The sequence below is a fragment of the Nannospalax galili genome, unplaced genomic scaffold (genome assembly GCF_000622305.1).
Source record: "Nannospalax galili isolate Female #2095 unplaced genomic scaffold, S.galili_v1.0 scaffold610, whole genome shotgun sequence".
In the NCBI taxonomy this organism is placed as follows: Eukaryota; Metazoa; Chordata; class Mammalia; order Rodentia; family Spalacidae; genus Nannospalax; species Nannospalax galili.
In genome coordinates, this window is record NW_008329141.1 from 225754 (window position 1) to 247584 (window position 21831).

Sequence of the window (21831 nt, forward strand, 5' to 3'; positions counted from 1 at the left end):
TATGAGAGAGAGAGAGAGAGAGAGAGAGAGAGAGAGAGAGAGAGGAGAGAGAGAGAAAGGAGAGAGAGAGAGAAAGGAGAGAGAGAGAGAAAGGAGAGAGAGAGAAAGGAGAGAGAGAAAGGAGAGAGAGAGAGAGAGAGAGAGAGAGAGAGAGAACATGCTGGACAGCTTTAGTGTCAACTTGACACACCTGGGTTGAGGAAGCCTCAATTGGGGAATTGCCTCCATAGGACTGGCCTATGGCCATGTCTGTGGGGCATCTTGATTGTTGAGTGATATGGGAGGGCCCACTGTGGGTGGTGCCAATCCTGGGCAGGTGGGCCTGTGTTGCATAAGAAAGCAGGCTGAACAGGGGCCAGAGGAGCAAGCCAGTAAGCAGTGTTCCTCCATGGCCTGTGTTCCAGCTCCTGCCTCCAGGTTCCTGCCCTGAGTTCCTACCTTGGGCTCCCTGATGAATTGCAACACAGGAGATGTAAGCTGAATAAACCCTTTCCTCCCCAAGTTGGTAGTGGTCAGAGTATTTTGTCACAGCAATGGAGAAACAAACTAGGACAGAGAGAGAGAGAAGAGAGGAAGAGAAAGAGAGAGGAAGAGAGATTCTAATGAAAAATGTGTAGCATATTGTAAAGTTGGATTAAGGGAGTCACTTCCTTTGAGACATTCAATAGCAACTACTCAAAGCATCAATATTTTTGTCTGGCTTAGGGAGACTCAGTCTTTTCTTTCTTCCTTAAACAGAGTGGGAAGCCTTCTGGATTTTCTTCATACACTTCCTTTGCTCCTCCCAGTGACTGCTGAACTTTCCAAAGTTGGGGATAGAGACTTCGAGAAACTATTTCTATGTGGGGTAGCTATTCCCTGCTGTGATGCTCAGCACAGCTTTGGATTATTATCCCACACATAGTAACAAATTGAGGAGGAACACTTACCCAGTCTTCCCATGTGCCTTCTGGATTTTTCTTAATGATGGGTTCAAGACGTTTCAGAAGGATCTGGCAAGCATTCTTGAAGGAATAAAGAGAGTCTGTGGCTAGGATTTGTAGTAAGGAATGTTCACTGATCACAGGTCAGCAAATGCTTACTGAGCACCTGCTCCTGATACTTTGGGAGCAAAGAGATGACACAGCTCCTGTCCTTAGGTTAGTCTCAGTTACAGGAGTTGTTTTCCCTCTTCTTGGTTCAGTTCTGGTGAGAACATCCAGAATTTCTACTCTTACATCCTCTTTCATAGACTATCCAGATTTTTAGTTCCTTCTCTTTGTCTAATTACGCTTTTGGTCTATACTTTGTTTTGTATTTTTTTAGCTATTAAAACAAATGGAATAAATATCTTATTTTTCATTCAAATATGTGCTTTCCTCTCTGTAACAATAACATGCCAGTTTCTCTCCATGTCTGAACATTCAAATCTCTGCCCATTTCTCCATCTGTTCATCCATCTATTATCAAACTGTTTAAAGACTTTGGCTTTGGATTTAATGTGAGCAAATAAGAAATTTTACTTTAGATCCACTGTTTCTGATCTTAAAACTAAAAGATATGCTGACCCTTAGCCAGGCTGGCACTTGGTATTTTCCAAGCTGCTCCCTCTCGTGTGACAGCCCACCCCAAATGGGAGATCATGAATTTGAGCTTTTCCACACATTTATTCTTGCAAAAAAAAAAATTGCTGTTTTTTGACCCCCTTAGAAGTGTCCTCACATAGACTGATTTAAAGGCAGTTCTTGGTGGCACCTGTGCAGTGTCCTGGGGAAATACACCTCCCTGCAAAGCCCGAGGGGAAAAAGTGTTTGTCATTGAAGCATGACAAATACAGCAGGTATTACTTCAATAGAACATGCAGCTGGGTATGTGGTGGGGGGTGCACACCTGCAAACTGGCACTCTGGGAGGCTGAGGCATTCTGTTCTGGGTCTGTCACCTTAGTTTACTCCAATTAACACATTCCCCCAACATTTTGGTTATCTCAACCTTTTTGTTTAGTGACAGATCATTTCTCTGAAGCCAATCACTGTGCCTGTATTTAGCCAAGAAAACCAGAGCTGTGGTAAAGTTCACTAGGGAAGAGAGTGGAGTGGTCACCTGCACAGCTCTGCCGTTGACATCTGCTCCGATGGATGCTGCTGTAGCAATTGTATTAGGAACTGTTGCGGTGCTTGTTTCACAGATGTGCATGTAAGACATGGGTATTTTTAATTCATGGCTGGCTACCTATGGGAAAGGACATAGTTTCAAGTTCAGTGAGGATTTCTATGAAGATGTCAGTCTTTTTCTCATGATTTTTCTTTTAAAAATATATTTTTTCTTTTTTAGAACCAAAAAAAATTGCTTTATTTTTATTTTATGTGTATGGATGTATTGCATGCATGTATGCAAGTGCACCTGTGTCGCGCAATGTCTGCAGAGGACAGAAGAGGGTGTCAGATCCTCTGGAACTAGAGTTATGGATGGTTGTTAGCCACCATGTGGGTGCTGGGATTCGAACCTGGGTCTTTTGCAAGAACAGCTAGGTCTTTTAAATGCTGAGCCATCTCTCCACTCCCCCCAAATATATTTTCAAATCAATTTTTTGGGAGGGTGGGGCAGAGGAGGGAGTATAGGGAGGGATAACTAACACTAAAAGCCTTTAGAAAAAGTCATATGGAAACCTCCCACTATAGAAGTTTCTTAAAGTATATACATTATAAAAGAGATGAAAAGGAGTTACCTTATAACAGGGGGGACATCCACTAGATACCATAAGCTAACAAAGTAAAAGCTAGCCTTTTACTCCTGTCTTTTGAAGCTATTGATTGGGGATTCCATAGACCCTCAAACAATACAGGCCATTGCCCCTCCTCTTGGTTACCCACCAGAACTTGATAAGACCCTGCTGCTGAAGACACTACATATATGAGCTGTGGAAAAAGGAGAAATCAATTTGAATGCTGACTACAAAACCTCATCTCTACTGGCTAGCTTTCATAGTGCTGGAAGGTGCTGTGCATGCTATCTGGAGAAAATTTATTATCAACCTTACCCAGCTGTGAGCTACAACAACAATTAGCCTGGTAAGATATGCCCACTGGTGCAATAGTGGCATGAATATTATGGGAGCAACCAATCACTTTCTAATTGGATTTAAGGTCCAATTCATAAGATGAACCCCATACCTGACATTGATAGCAGGCCTAGGAACCCAAGGCTAGACAGGTCACAGGCCATAGGGGAGAGCCTAATATGGTTATTCTGTTATATAGATATAGTATTAAATTGACTCCTAATGACTTATTGTTATACCCATGGATGCATCTCTCAACTCTAAGCAGAAAAGCTTCCTTATGCAGCAGATAGTGATTATTACAGAAACCCACATGGTCAATGTACAGAGAATAAGAGGTTGCAGACTTTGTATCCTGGAATAGGACACCTATATCAAACTTTTGCCTCTCAAGACTCGGGGATCATTGTGGAAGAGGAGATGGATGACCATAAGGGAACAGAGATTTCCAGGCACCTGGTCAGTTACTCATAAAAATTCATTGCCACAGTGACAGCATGTACAAATCCCATGTAAACTCAAGCCAGACAAAAATCCCAGCATGGACATGAGGAGGAAACCTCAACCCTGCCTGAGAAACTATTGGCAAACAATGGCTGCTGGGAGGGGGAGAGTCAATATCATTTGAGGGCAAGACTCTTGGCAATTGGGGACACAAACTTGACACTATAGGCATATGTATGCACAGGAAATTGGGTGTAGCTGGAGCTACAGGGACACCCTGCTCCAAAAGACCAAAAAAAAAAAACAAAAACCCCAAAACCTCACCCCAAATTCCCATTTATTGTGTGTGTGTATGTGGCATACATGTGGAGGTCAGAGGATGACTTGACGAAGTAAGTTCTCTCCTTCCACCATGTGGGTCTCAGGGACCACTCAGGTGGTCAGCCTCAGCAGTGTATAACTAAGTCATCTTGTCAGCTGTCATGATTTTTTTTTTGAGACAGGGTCTTTCTGTAGGCCTACATAGTGGTCTAGAACTCACTATGTAGGCCAGGCTGGTCTGGAACTCACAGAGATCCACCTGTCTCTGCCTCTTGAATGTTGGGATTAAAGATGTAGGACACCACACCCAGCTTGCATTTGCTTTTCTTTCTTTATGACTATGATATTTACAACAGTCAACAGGTTTTGTCCACAGCATAGAATTGCTAGTAATGGTGACAACTGGCCTCCAGCAGTCCCTGGGGAAAGATTCCTTCCTCTCAACTTTTGCATATCTGTTTTAGAAAAGCATGCTGATTGGTTTTGCATGAGTCATATGCTTTTTTTCCCTCAGTGAGATTTAGAGTTGGTCAGGCCTGGATCTTGAACCTCTATCTGTGGCAGGGATGTGACCAAGGAGGGAGGGATGGTGTTGAAAGGTACATGAGCTGAGCACTCCTTTGGAATTATGTACAACATGGAAGGTGTAATATTCTAAAGGAGCTAAGGGGCCAGGCCATGAAGAGTCACAGATGTGTGGTAACAATCTAAGGGCTCCATCATAAAGTTATTCATTTGTTTATCTATTTATTTATTTGGTCTTTTTGAGACAGGGTCTCCCTGTAGCCCCAGCTGGTCTAGAACTCACTATGTAGACCAGGCTGGCCTTGCTATCACAGAGATCCACTTGCCTCTGTCTCCCAAGTGCAGGGACTAAAGGTATGTGTCACCACGCCCAGCCTTTATTTATTTATTATTTATTTCGGTCTTTTTTTTTTTTTTGAGACAGGGTCTCTCTGTAGCCCCAGCTGCCCTGGAACTCACTATACAGACCAGGGTGGCCTTGAACTCACAGAGATCCGCCTGCCTCTGCCTCCCAAGTATTGGGCATAAAGGTGTGCGCCACCATGCCCAGCTTATTTATTCATTTTTGAGACAGAGTCTCCCTGTAGCTCTAGCTGGCCTGGAACTCTCTATATAGACCAGGTTGGCCTTGCTCTCACAGAGATCCACTTGCCTCAGTCTCCCAAGTGCTGGGATTAAAGGCACCACTATGCTTAGCGCCCATCACAAAGTTAAATGAACTCAACTTTTAAAGGATTATTTTTTGCTTCTGAGATCAGACGTTAAAATATTCTTTTAAAATTATATAGGCAGAGCCAGTTAAATGGCTCAGCAGATGAAGGCATTTGCTGCCAAGCCTGAGTTTGATCCCTGGAACCAGCACGAGGAGAAAGAACCGACTCCTGAAAGTTGTCCTCTGACTTCCACATGTGTCATGGAAGGCTAGCATATGTATGTATACACAAACACACAAATATAATAAAAAATTTTAAATGAAAAGGAGCTGAGGATATAGCTTAGTGACAGAGCACTTGCCTAGCTTTCACAAAGCTCTCCAATACTAAAAAAACTTATAGGATGCCAACAGTTGATGAAATACTTGCCCTTACATGTTAAAATAAGGCACCAGCAACTTATTATTGTGTATAATGAAACATTAGGAGTACTGGTCTCAAAATAAAAAGCTGAAAAAAATCTTCTTAGCTAGCCTTGATGGAATATTTAGCATAGTGTTATTTGAGCTCATTGTAGCTTATCTGTAAAAAGCTTTCAACTAGATAAGGTCTTTAAGTTTGAATATACAGTCATTTTTTTTTTTACCCTAAAAGATCTCCATAATTTCCCCTATGTCAACTATGTTCATAAAGATTAATGGTTTGATTTTATTTATTTTACCTGTAACATTTTGGTATGGATACCTTGTCCCAGTTCATTGCCTCCGTGTGTGACCAACACAGACCCGTCTGTGTAGATGTGGACAAGGGCAGCTGCCTGTAAGACAATCGGGAAGGTGCACCTGAGTGCATGCTGACATTTAGTAAAGTTTGGTAGAAGAAATTAAGTAGTGGTCCCTGAAGCAGGGAGGTTCAGAGAGGAAAGGTTTTCAAGTGGGGTCTTGAAATAAAGTTCTGATTTATGCAAAAAGTTACCTGTAAAGAACTTTCCTATTTAAGAAGCTGTAAGACTTTAATGTTAGAATCTGGCTTCTGCTCAGGCCACACTATCCACAGTAGCTACCTCAGTTCCCACAAGCATGCTTCCTGGTGCTCAGATTTCTCACCCGAGAAGTGAATTACATCAAAGGGGATATTGGTCATACATCCTGTTCCCTATCTCCTTCCTTGCCCTCCTATCTGGGAATCAGAGAGCCTGGCTGCAGGCTTGTGCTGTGGAACCTCCCCCATCAGACCCCACTTCTGCATGGACTCTGAGCCCTCTCATCAGTGACCCCACCATGATGGAGCTTGAACTCTACTTGGGGCCCCTGTCCTGCTGCTGCCTCTCTGTCTGTCCACAGTGTTAATAACCCTTGTATAAATTCCTTACTCCTTAGTAATCCATCTCAGTGTTCTCTTGATCCTCTCCCCCTCACTGTATAACCTTTCATAATCTAGTTTTAAATAGAGTGACTTGGGATACCTCAGGAATTGTATTGGTCTCAATTATTTGAAAGTCAGGACCTTGCCTAAAATTACTGGCTGATTGTGAAGCTAGTGAGTCAAATACTTTCTCAGCTGGTGATAGATTAAAAACAAACAAGATGTGGTTCTGCTTCAATAAGTCACAATATGGTGGGGAGGCAGGCTGGAAATCTAGTCCTTGTGGGGCAGAATGTTCTATGATGGAAAGGGTGTGATACAGGGGGCCAGGAGACCAGAACCAACTCCCCCTGTGCTGTTTAGAGTCCCCTAGAGTGACAATGAATGGAGTCATGAAGGAGAGCAGTGAGTGAAGCAGAAAAATCTCCATTGCCTGAAAATGAAAGCTGATCCTTATTCTCATGGAGGCCTTGTGCTAGGATCTCTCCCCTCTCTCCCCTCTCTCTCCCCTCTCTCCCCTCTCTCCCTCTCTCTCCCTCTCTCTCTCTCTCTCCACACACACACACACACACACACACACACACACACACAGACACACACACACACAGGTGCGCATAGGTTTAACTAGCCCTGAAGGATTAACAGGAGAGCTCACGACTCGCCATTCCCAGTGAGCATATTAGGCAGGATCTGACTGCACCGCACAGGGCAGGGTGTGCTTCCTCTCCTCACTATAGAGAGAATATTTAACTAGCCATGCTTCAGCTCAGGCTACTCTGACTCTTACATAATAATGTATCAGCAAAATGAGGGCAGAGGGAAGAAATCTGTTGAGTTTTTATGATCTGCTTTCTGCTTTTAATAGATTTCATTTTAAGCATCAACAAATCCAGAAACTTGACCTCCAGATGTTGAGCCCTTTGGTCAGAAGGCCTGCGTTCCAGTTCCAGCCATTGGCCAGACACAAGCCCAGCTTGACATCCTTAAGCAAGCAGATAACCTTGCCTTGGGACTCCCAATCCAATACTCTTGTTGCTAGGATGCACAGCACAGATCTTCACATGGATATGGGGTAGGCATGTAGCATGGTGCTCACCTAGACTGATTATGTCACACCAATGCCCTGCACAGACCCCCGGCCAGGTATCTCCCTCCCACCAGCAGGGGGCAGCTGATGACCTGTGCCAAAGCTTTCCTACGCTCCTCTGGCTATATCCCTGTTTCTTCTTGCCTTTCCTCTGGGTCCAACCCCACTACAACTCTTCTTTGACCTAGGCTCCTGCTTAGCTGTTCTCTCTTCTCAGCCTGTTCTGCCTGTTTTTTCCTGTCTGTTCAGCATTTAGACTCACACCCACAGCTCTGTTCTCTTAAAACTTCCCTACAGTGTTCTTCATTCCTGTCGGGGGAAGACCCACCACCTCATTCTCTGCACTTCCTCTTACTAGTCCTGAGTTGAACTGTGGTCTACCCCTCCCCTGCTCATGTTCACTTGGAACTTCAGAATGTGACTTTACTTGGAAATAGTTTTTGCAGATGTAGTTAACTAAAGTGATGCCAGACTGGATGGGAATGGGTCCTGAATTCAGTGACTGGTGTCCTTATCAGAAGGCCTGGGGTGACAGCAGGGATGACGGCCTCATGAAGATGCAGGCCACTGGAGTTAAGCTGCCACAAACTGACAAGCACTGGAGTCAGCAGGGCCTGGAAGAGCCAAGAGAGGATTCTCTCCTGGAGGCGTCAGAGGGGCAGGGCCTTGCTGATACCTTGATTTTGAACTTTCAACCTCTAGAACTGTGAGAGAATAAAGTTGTTTGAGATGCCCAGCATGTACTTTGCTGTAGTCCCCACAGGAAACTGATATAGAGGACACAAGCTGTACCCTGAGTCTCCCCAAGAAGAACAGCTGGTCTTACGCATCTTGGTGTCTCAGAGAAATAACTGTGAGCAAATCAAAATCACATTACATAAATCTTTGCTAAATTAGATGCATGGAAAGGTGGTATTTTTCCTCCCAAGAAGTGAGATTAAGACTTAGTCCAGGCCCAGGGATGGTGTGGAGGGGCTGGGGAGCTTTGAGAGTGTAAGTGCTAATAATAGCATCTACTCACTGCAGTCTCTGGCCTGCTGTGACCCAGGGCTCTCGCTGTCAGTAAGTAGGTGTTCCAGCTCCGTGAGTCATCTGCTGACCTGGAATGGTATCTTCTACCCTAGCCAAGTGGTTCTTGGTGCATTGATTTTAGAGCTCTGTTGGGAAGTTGGAGGCCTTTCCGGTGGAGACTGAAAGTCATCACCTGACTTAAAGGTTTCTTCTAATGTGGGAAGATAAGAAGTTGGCTCCCATGGAGGACAGAGGAGAGGCTGCGGTTTAGGGATGTGGCTGTATAGATGAAAGGAGGCCTGGTATAATTCTGAAAAACTATACACATAGTCTTTGTCTCTGGTTCTTGGTACAGAACTTCCAAAATCTTGAAACGTACTGTCTTTTGCCTTCTAATGAGATGCCTCATGAAGTGGCTGGATGAATTTAGGATGAAGGGGTCAGGCTGTGTGCATGTGTGTGCATGTACATGTGTGCTTGTATGTGTGTTCAGCTCCATCTCACCCTCTTGAGCTCTGTGAGGTTCTGTGTGGGTGAACACCCAGAAGACAAACTGTCATTCCCCAGTATCTTGCTGTAAGCATCTCTTTCATTTGGCTCTTTCTGAGTTGTGTCATTTATATAAGCTGGTAATAATGAGAAAGCTTTCCTGAGTTCTTCGAGTTGTTCTAGAAAATGACCAAACTCCATGGAGATAGTGAAAAGTCTTGAAGTTGTTAGTCATTTAGGCCAAAGTGTGAATAGCCTGGGTACCCCATTTATAGCTGGTGTTAGGAATGGGTGCAGTCTGTGGGACTTAACCCTTGACCTATGGAGTCTGTGCTAACTCCAAGTAGTTAGTGTAATGATTGAATTAGTTTGTTAGTCATCCAGTTGGTGTTAGAGATGTGATTTGAAGAAGGTACAATATTTTGTGGCAGAAACCACACAGGTGCCTATCTGGGGTCCCTTATGTCACTGTCATTGATTCAGTCCAGTTGATGGGCATGACAACTACTTTGCATCTTTTTATGAATGATCCTGTTGAACCTGAGCAGGAATATGATTCAGAAGCCCAAGGCACTTCATCCTACCCATCAGAGGAGCAAGAGCCCTGAGAGATGTGTCTGGGCTCTCCTGGGAGGGGCTTAGGGCTCCCCTGGTTGACTTTCAGATTGCTCCACGAACCTTGCCAAGTGCTCTACATTCATTTTCTCACCAAAACCTCATCAACAATAAGACAATGTTATTATTAGTCTGACTTTATGGTTAAGGAAGCTGAGGCTCACAGAGGTCCAAGAGCTTTGATGCCACACTGCTGGTACATCGCAAGCCAAGGATTTCTCAGGGTTTTCTGACTCCAGTTGACTAAGGATTTAGAGCAACCGCTGTTTCCTAGGAGGGATTTCCTTTTACAGGGCAGCTGGTGTATTTGTGTGTGTGTGTGTGTGTGTGTGACCCATAGGATTCAGGGAAAACTTGTCCATCCCAGATCTGGTACTACTTAAGGGTTTTATTCACATGCACACTGCTTTTCCTCCTCCCTTCAACCTGTGAATGGCTTGCCTTTCCATCTTGTCAGTTTACCTGGAACAATTCTGGACCCCTCTTCCTTTCCCCATCAGAGATGATAGATTCCTGGAGAGATGGCTTCAAGTGGGTCAGGGTCCAGGGGAATGGCTTCTCTTTGGACTTAGCAGTCACTCCAAGGAGTGCGGCAGGTGTCCAGCAGAGACCCCTTCCTCAGCAGAAAGAACACACAATGGCCCTTGCAGGTTCCTGTTCGTTTCAGATAGTGTGGAGTCTTGGGTGAGTGCCTGCTTTCATCACAGTTGCCATGGTGACCTTTTTCCTACTATATTGTGTACGTACGCAGGAGAGTTCTGGACACTTCTCCTAGGTTATGAGCAGGGAGGGATCCAGTGCTCTGGGAAATGTTTCTCTGAACATGAGCACAAACTGATTGGACCAGGAATCTGTCTGACATGAGGGTCACTTACCATACACTGTGTGTGAGCTTTACCTGATGATAGCTTGTCGTAGCAAAGCCGACTGAAAACTTCATGGGAATAATAGCAATGCCTCTCTTCTTCCAGTAGTTCTGCTTATTGAACTCTTCCACTTGCATCCTTCTGCTCTGAAAGGAAGACTTGTCCAGACATTCGTTCCAACATCTTATCAGGGTCTCAGGACTGAAAGCTTGTTTGTAGATGGTTTTATCAACTGTTTTGTACATGTTTTTCTCCCTAATCTGAAACGAGTGTGAAATCTAATCAATACTTGTGAAGAGATAGAAACAGACTGGCAACTGGAGGCTTGGGAAGCCTTTCCTCTGAAGCACAAATTTCAGTGGTGGAGGAAAAATTTTCCTATTTTTTTGAATGGCGTGTACTGTTGTTAAAATAAGTTTTTTTTTTTTTTTAAATGTCTTCATCAATGTATCAGAGTCTCTCTTTCTCTGACAGCAGTAGTGTGATGTCAGTGTGATGGAGGGGGAGACAGGGCTTTCTATTGATTGATCGATTGATTGTGTGTGTGCATGTGTGTGTGTGTGTGTGTGTGTGTGCGCATGTGCATGCTCACATGCCATGGCCCATGTCTGGAGTCAGTTCTTTCCTTCTTACCATGTGGATTCTGGGGAACAAACTCAGGTCATTGGGCTTGGCAGCAAGTGACTTTACCTACTGAGTGGTCTCACTGGCTTAGGGTTTTGTCAAGCTACAGGGTTCAGAGAACGCTGGTAGAAAGCATATTAAAGCCAGGCTCTATTGTCATAACTGAAGATCTATTGTCTAACTTGTTCTGTTAGAGGGGACAGCATGGCAGTGATAAAAATAGCAGCTCTCCTTCAAGACTTTCAATTGTATTTGGAATACATGGTTAAATATTTTAAAAACGTTATTTGAATAGGGTTTGTTTTATATCCCAGGAATTTGCAGCACTCGGAGGAGAGCCTGCTGGAAATGCCTGGAAGGTTTTCATTATGTTCAACTTATTCTAATAACAGTAAAAGAATTACTATGTTGTTGCCAGCAACAACACTGGAATAATGCTATTTAGTTTATAAAAACAATTTTTTTGTATGTGTGCTGCTGGGGCTGGAAAAAGTTTTGTAAAAGTATGCTGGGTGAACTCTTGTCGAGTTATGCCTCCAGACCTTGAAAATGAATATTTTAATAACAATTCTTTTGGTTCTCAGGAACTCTGTGAAAGGAAATACCATGTTTTCATTTTACAGACAAGGAAACTAAGGCACAGAGAGGTGGACTCTGTCCACTCGCATAGATTATCTATCTCAAGTGTCATCTTCTCTAGAAATTCTTTTTACGTCCCCTCTCCTCATGCTGATGCAATGTCTTTGTCCTTTGTACCTGTGGGACACTTTTGTGGCTTCTTTTGGGAAATCCATTATTTTCCTGGGACAGTATTAGGCATTCTTTTGTGTGGAGGAAGCACCCTGCTGATCAAATGAAAAACCTGGAGGTCCCTGTTGGACTTAGAGACAAAGAGGTTCAAGAGACTATGCACAGAGGACCCTTGCTGGAGAAGAGGATCTGTACTGGTGAAACAGGGTAGAAATGGAAAGTGTAGACTGGGGTGTGTGAAGAGTAGAAGACCATTACCAACAATTATATCAGGTGCTGGAGACAGCCTCTCTGGTCCACTTCTTTTGCACCCTACACACTTTCTAGCATATCGTACAGCTTAATATTTTCAAGTGACATTTTTTGGAAAGTATCTCTTAAACACTTTCAACTATACCAGCAATTCCATTTCTGAAATTTTGTTTAATAATTTTGTTTAATAAACAGACCTTCACAAGAGGGCAAAGATATTACATACTCTTGGTACATATGTATCAGGATGTTTATTGCAAGACCATTTTAAGATTTTATTTTTTGAATTATGTGTATGCATATATGTCTGTGTGTGGCTTTGTGCATGTGAACATAGGTGCCTGAGGAGGCCAGAAGAGGGTGAAGGATCACCTGGAGCTGAAGTTACAGGCAGTTGTTAACAACCTGATGTGGGTACTTGGGAGCTAAACTTTGGTCCTCTGGAAGAGCAGTACTTTTTTTTTTTTTTCTTTTAAGATAGGGTCTCACTAGGTAACCTTGGCTGGCCTGGGACTTGTTATATAGGCCAGGCTAGCTTCAAACTCACAAATATCTGAGTGCTGGGATTAAAGGTGTGTGCTACCACACCTGATGACAACATGTACTCTTAACCCCTGAGCCATGTTTCTAGTCCCAGCACCATTTTAACAGCTCAAACTGGGTAACGAACAACCTGAATGCATCAGTAGTAAAGTAGATAGATAAATTATTGTATGTACATATCATAAAGTCATGAAGAAAAATGAAGATTATTGTACTTACATGAAAAGATGGCCCTGGCATATTGCCAAGTGGAAAAAGGAAGATACGGAATCATATGTATATCATGGCTCCATTTTGGTCGGTAACTCTGTATGTACTTATATTATATGCCAATGTTTATATGTGTGTACATGAACATAAACAGATGAGAACAGAAAAGGAGAAAGAATAAGAACTGCTCCCAGTTGCTATGCTTACCATGAAGATGGTGCTGGCTTATAATCCCAGCACTTGGGAGGTGGAGGCAAGAAGATCAGAAGTTCAAAGTCATCCTTAGTTAAACAGCAAGATCAAGGCCAGTCTGGGCTACATGAGACCCATCTCAAAACAAAACTGCAAAACAAAAAACCGACCCCCCGACCCTTTCTAATAACAGCAATAACGACAACAAAAACCCATTGAAAATAAGGGGAGAGGACACCTGTTCTGGTTTGTTTCTTCATTGCTGTGACAAAACACTCTGACCAATACTGACTCGGGGAGGAAAGGGTTTATTTGGCTCACATCTCCTGGGTCACAGTTCATCAGGGAGCCCAAGGTAGGAACTCAGGGCAGGAACCTGGAGGCAGGAGCTGGAGCACAGGCCATGGAGGAACACTGCTTACTGGCTTGCTCCCCTGGCCCTGCTCAGCCTGCTTTCTTATACAACATAGGCCCACCTGCTGGGGGTGGCACCACCCACAGTGGGCTGGGCCCTCCCACATCATTCAGCAATCAAGAAAATACCCCACAGACATGGCCGCAGGCCAGTCCAATGGAGGAAATTCCTCAGTTGAATCTCCCTCTATCCAGGTGTGTCAAATTGACACTAAAGCTGTCCAGCACAACACCCAAATAGCTATCTTTGATCAATGGAAAGAGGGATGAAAAGGGGAACATTCATTCCAGCGTGATTTCAATTTCTCTCTCTCTCCTCTCCCTCCTCTCCCTCCTCTCCCTCCTCTCCTCTCATTTTTTTGAGGTAGGTCTCCTTGTAGCCCCAGCTGGCCTAGAACTCACTATGTAGACCAAGCTAGCCTCAATTTCACAGAGATCTGCTAGCCTCTGCCCCTTGAGTGTTGGGATTAAAGGTGAATTTTGAATACTGTAATATTTTGGTATAAATGTGGAAAAGAAAAGCATAGAGAAATTGTTGCTGAAGGAGGAAGGAGGATGAATGGAAGGAACTCTTCTTAAATCCTGAGTCAGTTTTTTTGTGTGCAGTTTTTCTAGTGTGTTTCCTTGAGCCAAGGTAGCTAACTGTCCCCTCTTCTGATTCCTTTTCAGTCTCGGTTATGACCCTGACTACAATCTTACCATTTCTGGTGGAAGCCCACATTTGGCTGCCACAGCTGTGATGCAGGATTCTGTTACCAGGGTTCCTTGTGGGAAGCCAAAGCCACGGAAAGCTGTATTGGACGGTAAATTTGTCATGCATGCACGGCCCCGGAATCTGAGGTTGCGGATTTTATACGCATTTTCCAGTTTTAGTATAAGAAATTCTATTACCTAAAGTAAAAGGAGATAAACACATGGATTAGACATCACTGTCCCCCCCATTTTCTTTAAAGGCATGTAAAATCAAACTTCTTGTGGAATTTAATGACTTGAAGAAATGTTTATGTTTCGTAAAGATTCACCTAGAAATTTTGTGCCCTATTTACCATCAAGGGCACAGATAGTTTCTGGTACACATACCAGCTCTGAGTCATCCAGGGTGCATCCTCCATTGATGTAGCAATTGATGTCTAGAGCTTTGATTCTCCCGTTGTTCATGAATCCCACCTGTCACCAAATGATGGACATTTTATTGATTTGTTTAAAATTTGCCCGTCAAGTGGGAGTCACCCCCAGACCCCTTACTGAGCAGGACTCAGGACAGACTTTGACTACACTTTGCTCTTGTGTCACCACACTCGCTATTGCCTTGTAGTTTGTACGTGCGAGAAGGTCTTTTGTGGCTTGTTTCGCTGAGTCTTTTCCATTCGACAGGCAATTTTCTGGCTCCACAGTTAACATTGGAATTCTCAAGTTCTTGCTTGTCTCCCAGAAAATAGCTGCCATTCTCATCTTCCTTATTCTTGGAAGATTCTCTGTCATTTTTTTTACTGGCTTTCTTTCTAATTTAGTCTGTGGTTTTCTCCCTGTGGGAAAGTCTTTGGGATCCCAGAATGCATGAGGATGAATCACAGTGTCTCTTGTTACAGGAAAGCCTTGGGAGCAGAAGTTGGAGAATATATGTACAGGGACAGCTGGACTTATCTGAGTAGGCAGCCAAGGTGTTTTGTAAATGGTTACAGGGTCTAATGAATGTGAGCCAGCGCTGTCCTCACTGGGAGGGGCTGAAGGCAGCTCGTGGATTTCCAGTGTTGCCTTTTCCCTTCTGCCCTGTCTACACAACGCGGATTAAAGTAAAACATTTCCACCCTGTGGTTCTATCACAAAAGGATTGGCCCTGGTTCCTTGGCCTTTCTAAAAACAAGAGCAAAAAGAGCTGAAGGAATTGTGCAACTTTCTTGTTTTCTCATCTACTGCAAGGCAAATATTGACTAATCACAGACATTAGGAAGTGTAGGAAAATCCACAGGCTCAAAATTTATGGTAACTTTGACAGTTCTAGACTGAAGTTTACTTTTGAATTTTTGCTGTTTTTTTTTTTTTTTTTTTTTTTTGAGACAGGGTCTCCCTATAACCCCAGCTGTCCTGGAACTTGTTTTATAGACCAGGGTGGCCCTAAACTTACAGAGATCTGCCTGCCTCTGCTTCCTGATGCTGGGACTAAAGGCATGTGCCACCATGTGCCGCTACTACATTTTTTTGAGACAGGGTTTTACTATATAATGCAGGCTGGCCTGAAACTCACAATCCTTCTGCCTCAGCCTCCTGAGCACTGGGATTACAGATATAAACCATTCTACCCCCTTTACCCTTGACATTTCATGAAGGATCACTATGTCAGATAGTATTATAAATAAGACAAAATTCTTAAGCTGGTTACTTTTCAGGAATTTTGAAAGAACTTATTTATACATTGTTAGAGTTTAAATATGAAATGCAGGCACAGGTTCATGTGTCTGAACACTTGGTTTATAGCTGGTGACACTATTTTGGAAGGTTGTGAAATTTGGACCTAAAACTTAGCTGATGTAGGCCACTAGGGGCAGGCCTTGAGGACCTGCTTACTCCTGGCTGAGATCTCTGCTTCCTGATCCACCAAGATGTGGAACTGCTACCTCACACTCCAGCTCCCAGGTCTCATGCCTTCTTCCTCCTTATGGATTCTACTCTCTAGACCAGGAACCAAAATAAAACCTTATACCCTTAAATTGATTTGGTCAAGCCTTTGGTCATAGTGACTTGAAAAGTAATGAATACACACATGATTATCCTTTATGGTAATTTGTAACTAGTTCTAGATAACTAACCAAAACCTTGTTAGTATGTTTGAGTGAGGATATATGTTTATATGTTATAACGCATGTTATATATACATATATTGGAAGTGAAATTATATATATTTAAAATTTTATTCATGTGTATGTGAGTGTTCCTGTTTAATTGTATGTAGTGTCTATGGCAGCCAGAAGAAGGCATCAGATCCCCTGGAACTAAAGTTACAGGCAGCTGTGAGCTGCCCATTGTGGGTGCTGGGAACTGAACTCCAATCCTCCACAAAAGCAGTAAGGGTTCTCAAACACTGAGCCATCTCTTGAGCCCCTATATTTTTAAATTAGGTTGAGATTTTCTGAAAGCTTATTTCCTTTTAGTTATATTTTATATTATGACAATTACCAAAATTCTAACAACCTAGAACCTTCTTATTGAGTTTACTGAGACAGTCTCACAATTGTTGCTATAAAGTCTAATCTATAATCCCAAACCAAAGAATTTATCAACTCATCCAACAGCAACTGCAACAACCCATGCCAGCAGTGTGCCTGTGATGTTTTTGTTCTTAAAGATAATAAAAATAGTCATGAAGGGACTGGAGAGATGGCTAAGTGGTTAAGAACACTGGCTACTCTCACAGAAGACCTGGGTTCAATTACCAGTACCACAGGGCAGCTAACAACTGGCTGTAACTCTAGTTCCAGGGGATCTGATGCTCTCTTCTGACCTCCTTGGGCATGCACAACATGAGTGCACCTACCTACATGCAGGCAATACATCATACACATAAAATAAAAAATAATAAAACATTTTTTAAAAATAGTGGTGAATATTAATGTTTGTGCATCTGAAGGAAGAAAAAAGGTTAATAGGCAACAATGGTCTCTAATTATAAAAATTGTTAATACCAATTGTGCTGTGGTGTGGAAAGTTGAGTTTAGTAATTTAGACAATATAATAATATAATAATCTAAGGCAATGATACAATCAGATGGGAAATCAGATGTGCATACCTTAAGCAATTTCTAAAGAAAGCACATTTGATACACTTTATTTTTTTAAAATTTTATTATTTTTATTTTTTGTGTATGTGTATATTCCCTGCATGTAGGTAAGTGCACTTGTGTCATGCAATGCCCTCGGAGGTCAGAAAAGGCTGCCGGATCCCCTGGGACTGGAGTTATGGACATTGTTAGCTGCATGTGGGTGCTGGGATTTGAACCTGGCTCTTCTGCAAGAACAACCGAGTTCTTAATTGCTGAGCCATCTCTCCAGCCCCAGAAAGCACATTTGATACACTTTAAATTACATCAGAACTATCCTAAAGAACTCAAACACAAATTTGAAATACGGTATCGTCAAGTAGATGGCCAGCAAAAATTTGTAATAGTGTTCATACTATAGTTGCATAAAAGATCAAAATATGTGATTTGAATAATTTTAAATTCAGTAGTTAGTGGATTTCCTTTTCCTGTAAGCCAAAAGATTTTGTGACACTTTCACATCGGTAGAAACTTTCATAAAAATAATTTTACAGCCGGGTGTGGTGGTACACGTCTTTAATCCCAGCACTTGGGAGGCAGAGGCAGGTGGATCTTTGTGAGTTTGAGGCCAGCCTGGTCTACATAGTTAGTTCCAGGACAGCTGGGACTACAAGGAGACCCTGTCTCAAAAAAAGACCAAAAAATTTTACAGTTAAAATGATCAAATTGTTTCCAAACATTTCTATTATGAAATATTATTCTTATAAGTCATGAAATTTGAGTATAACAATGTAACTTTTTTCAGGGTTTTTGTTTTTGAGGAATCATTAAGAAATATAAATCCTTATTCCTTCAAATAGGGCTTTTTTTGCATGTGCATGTGTGTGGTATGTGAGCATGTATGTATGTGGAGGCTAGAAGTTGATGTCTAGTGTCTTCCTTGATCATACTTTATTTATAGAGCTAGGGTCTCTTGATGAATGTGGACCCATGAATTTGGTTAGTCTAGCAAGTCAGATTGCCCCGGGATCTCCCATCTCTACCTCCTGAGGACTGGAATTACAGGCAGGTGACCACACCCTGGCAGCTTTTATGTGGATGCTGGGAAGCTGATCTCTGATTCTTATGCTTGCATGCCACTTTATCCACTGGCTCTCAAACAGGGCTATTTATTTATTATTATTGTTATTTTTTATTGTATGTGTATGATTCTTTTGCCTGCATCAACATAGGTGCACCACATGTATGCAATGCCCGTTGAAGTCAGAAGAGGGTATTGGATCCCCTAGAACTGGAGTTAGGGATGGTCGTCAGCTGCCATGTGAATGCTGGAACTCAGCCTGGTCCTCTGCAAGAGCAGGCAGCCTTCTTAATCTCTGAGTTATCTCTCCAGTCCCATCAACCAGGGCTTTTAATCATTACTTAAAATTTTATTTTCATCATTACACTTATTTATAATTACACACTAGATTAAAAGCTCATCATAAAATGTCATATGTATACAAAATACACACCATCTTCATTTACTATTTTAGATGCTGATTATTTTTTAGAATTCAGCAAAATCAAAATAATATGAAAGGACAAAGCCACTCAAATAAAACAAGATATTTTAATAATTTCACATTTAATACTCACTTTATATTTTCCAAATAATGGATGCCTTCCTCCAGTTATTAGCATATCATCTTCACGATCCAGAACAAGACGGATGGGATGGCCAGTTCTACAGAAAACAAATCTTAGATTCTCCATTCAACCTGCCCACCTGTCCACCCACTTGTCTCTCTATTCATCTACCCATCTATCCACCTATTTATACAACTCCATATTTTACCATCTACTGCTACACCCTACCTACCTACAATACGTACCCATTCACACACCATCCACCCTCCCATCCATTTATGCCATTTATTTAATCATTAATTCATCTCACATATTTATCAACTAGCATACAACTTGCCTAGGCACTGATATGAATTAGTGTATGAATAAATTTATATTGTCTCTGTGGTTTGCAACTCCATGTTTGGACATCTCTCTAAAGGGATTAATGTCACATGTCAGTTAAATTGTATTCCTGGGGCTGGAGAGATGGCTCAGCAGTTAAGAGCACTGACTGCTCTTGCAGAGGACCTGGGTTTGAATCCCAGCACCCACATGATGGCTAACAACCATCTGTACCATATGTAACTCAGGTTCCAGAAGATCTGACACCTTCTTCTGACCTCCATGGGCACTGCACAACAGGGGTGCACTTACGTACATGCAGGCATAACACTCATACACACACACAAAAAGTTGTGTTCCTATGGCTTTAAATTTGACTTTCATATGCAAAATAACTGAACCTTTTGCATATGCCCACTACTAGTTACAAAAGAGGGAGTGTGAACAGATAGATGCAAATTAACACCACTAGAAAAATGTGTCAGTGCAGACTTTCCAGGCCTATCACCTGCTAATCCTGATTTGGTAGAGATGAGAGAGCAATCATTTCTTTTTTTTTTTTTTTTCCGTCTTTTTGCGATTGGGTCTCCCTATAGCCCCAGCTGTCCTGGAACTTGCCATTTGCCATTTAGACCAGGTGTGCACCACCACGCCTGGCCCATTTCTTTAAAATTTAAAAAAAATATGTTTTAAAAAATATTTATGTGGTGACTTGCTTTCAGCAGATTGGGGTGGGGGGTCACTTAAGGCATGACCGTGGTGTGCTGAGGCAGGATACGTCTTAAGGCACTGGTTCCACACTTGGCTGCACAGTGGAGTCGTGCCAGTTTTGAAATATACTGATGTAGTGGCCCGCTCTACTGGGATTTCAATGCTCCATTTGATTGCAGTGAGTAGCCATGCTTGAAACGCTTGAGAACTAAAGGTCTGCTGAGAGTGCAAAGCTGATTAGCCTTGCTGGGTATGACAGAGAAGGGTTATTCTGAAAAGAACTGGAGATGGGATTCAGACCCTGCTTTTTTCCACCTGTCACTGCAGATGAAGACACGTGTCAGAGTGCTCCAGGACCTTGCTCTGAGCTATATCGAGGCTGTCAAAGGAAGCTGGGCATGGAGACTTTGTAGACTGACTGGGGCGATGACAAAATAATAAATAAGTCCTCCTCCTCCTCTTCCTGTGTTCTTCCCCCTCCCCCTTCTCCAACAATGATAACAAATCCAGTCATGGACAATGAACACAGAGCCGCAGTGCCAGCACCAACTAAACTTGAGTGGTAGGTGTGAACAGCAAAGACTCAAACTTTCCCTTGGGAGCAGCCCAGGGACCACCTTTTCACAGACATCATTTGGAGCAGATAGAGGGTGAGGAGCCTTTCTTTTCTCATGGCATCCTGCTCTAGGCTGAAAGCAGCAAAGAAAGTTGGGGGGCACTGCACTTGGGAAGTAATCTTTCCTGACCCCTAAAGTCACCTTCCCTGGAGCTCAGGAACCAGGCAGCCCTGGTTCTAGAAGTATTCAACAAATAACCCCACTTTTTCTATTTAAAGCCTATCTTATTCCAAGTCTTGTGTTTACTTTTGCAAAAACAAAAAGGGCAGAATGGTAGGAAGACAGGTGCTGTTATCTACATTTTATAAAGAAACAGAGAGGAAGCTGAACTGCACAGGGACCACAGCTGGCTCTGACAGCAGCCAGGCTGTCCAGCTACTATTTGCCCAAGCGCTGCACCTCCCATACTTGTAGCTCCCAGGTAAACTTACTTGACAGCCCCCACAGCTGCAATTGCTGCAAACACAGCTGGCCTTCCCACCTTTCCTCCAAAACCTCCACCCACTCGTTTCACGTGACAGGTGATCCTGTTGATAGGGATGTTTAAGGTAGAAGACACCATTTTCTGCAGAAGTGAGATAATGAGGTTTATCTTAAGACTAAACCAACAATGAAGCATTTTGTTTCCTGAAATATAACAACACAGTAGAATCCATTCATATCCATTACCTCCTGTAAGAACATAGACTCTTGAGGGGTTGGGAATTTAGCTCAGTGGTAGAGCACTTGCCTAGCAAGTGCAAGGCCCTGGGTTTGGTCCTCAGCTCTGGATAAAAAAAAAAAAAATCTCGAACCATGTTGAGGGCTCTGCTCCTTTATTTTTAATTTATGTTTATGAGTGTTTTGTCTGCATGTATGTAAATGCACCACATGCATGAAATTCCCTCAGAGGCCAGAAGAGGGCAACAGATCCCCTGGAACCGGAGTTACTGACAGTTGTTAGCCACCATGTGGGTGCTGGAAATTGAACTCAGGTTCTCTGCAAGAGCAGCCAGTGCTCTTAACTGCTGAGCCATCTCTTGAGCTCCCAGATCCTGAATTCTTATCAGAAGCTAGACTCCTGGTCAAATGCCTGGGTCTGAAGACCCAAACAGGTGGGAAGCAGTAAACTCCTGATAGCCTCCTAAAGAGGGCAACATGTTTGTGGTTGGAGCATCCAACATTCTGTGTCTGGGGAAGTAAAACTGTGGTCTAAAGTGATGTCTTAACTCTGAAAGTTATTTATAATGATTATTTTAGAGAAAAATAAACAGGAAAAACTTAGTGATGCCATCCAATCACAGAGTTCATAAAAGCCTGATACAAATAAACAGTGTTTTATTTTAAAGTGATTATACTTAGACTGGGGATGTAACTCAGAGTTCTTGTCTAGCATGCATGAAGCCCTGGGTTTGA

At 42.7% G+C, this 21831-nt stretch overlaps 1 protein-coding gene across 1 annotated transcript in view; it reads right to left on the reverse strand.

Moving 5' to 3' along the window:
- LOC103734495 (aldehyde oxidase 2) overlaps positions 1-21831 on the reverse strand; it is an 88916-nt gene that overhangs the window by 22582 nt on the left and 44503 nt on the right. Inside the window, exons 22-29 of the mRNA XM_008833468.1 lie at positions 20868-21001; positions 18794-18881; positions 14481-14567; positions 14100-14291; positions 10448-10675; positions 5704-5799; positions 2082-2210; positions 930-1004 (exon numbers count right to left, since the gene is read on the reverse strand). Coding sequence (XP_008831690.1) covers positions 930-1004; positions 2082-2210; positions 5704-5799; positions 10448-10675; positions 14100-14291; positions 14481-14567; positions 18794-18881; positions 20868-21001 — 1029 coding nt within the window. The remainder of the gene's footprint in view (positions 1-929; positions 1005-2081; positions 2211-5703; positions 5800-10447; positions 10676-14099; positions 14292-14480; positions 14568-18793; positions 18882-20867; positions 21002-21831) is intronic.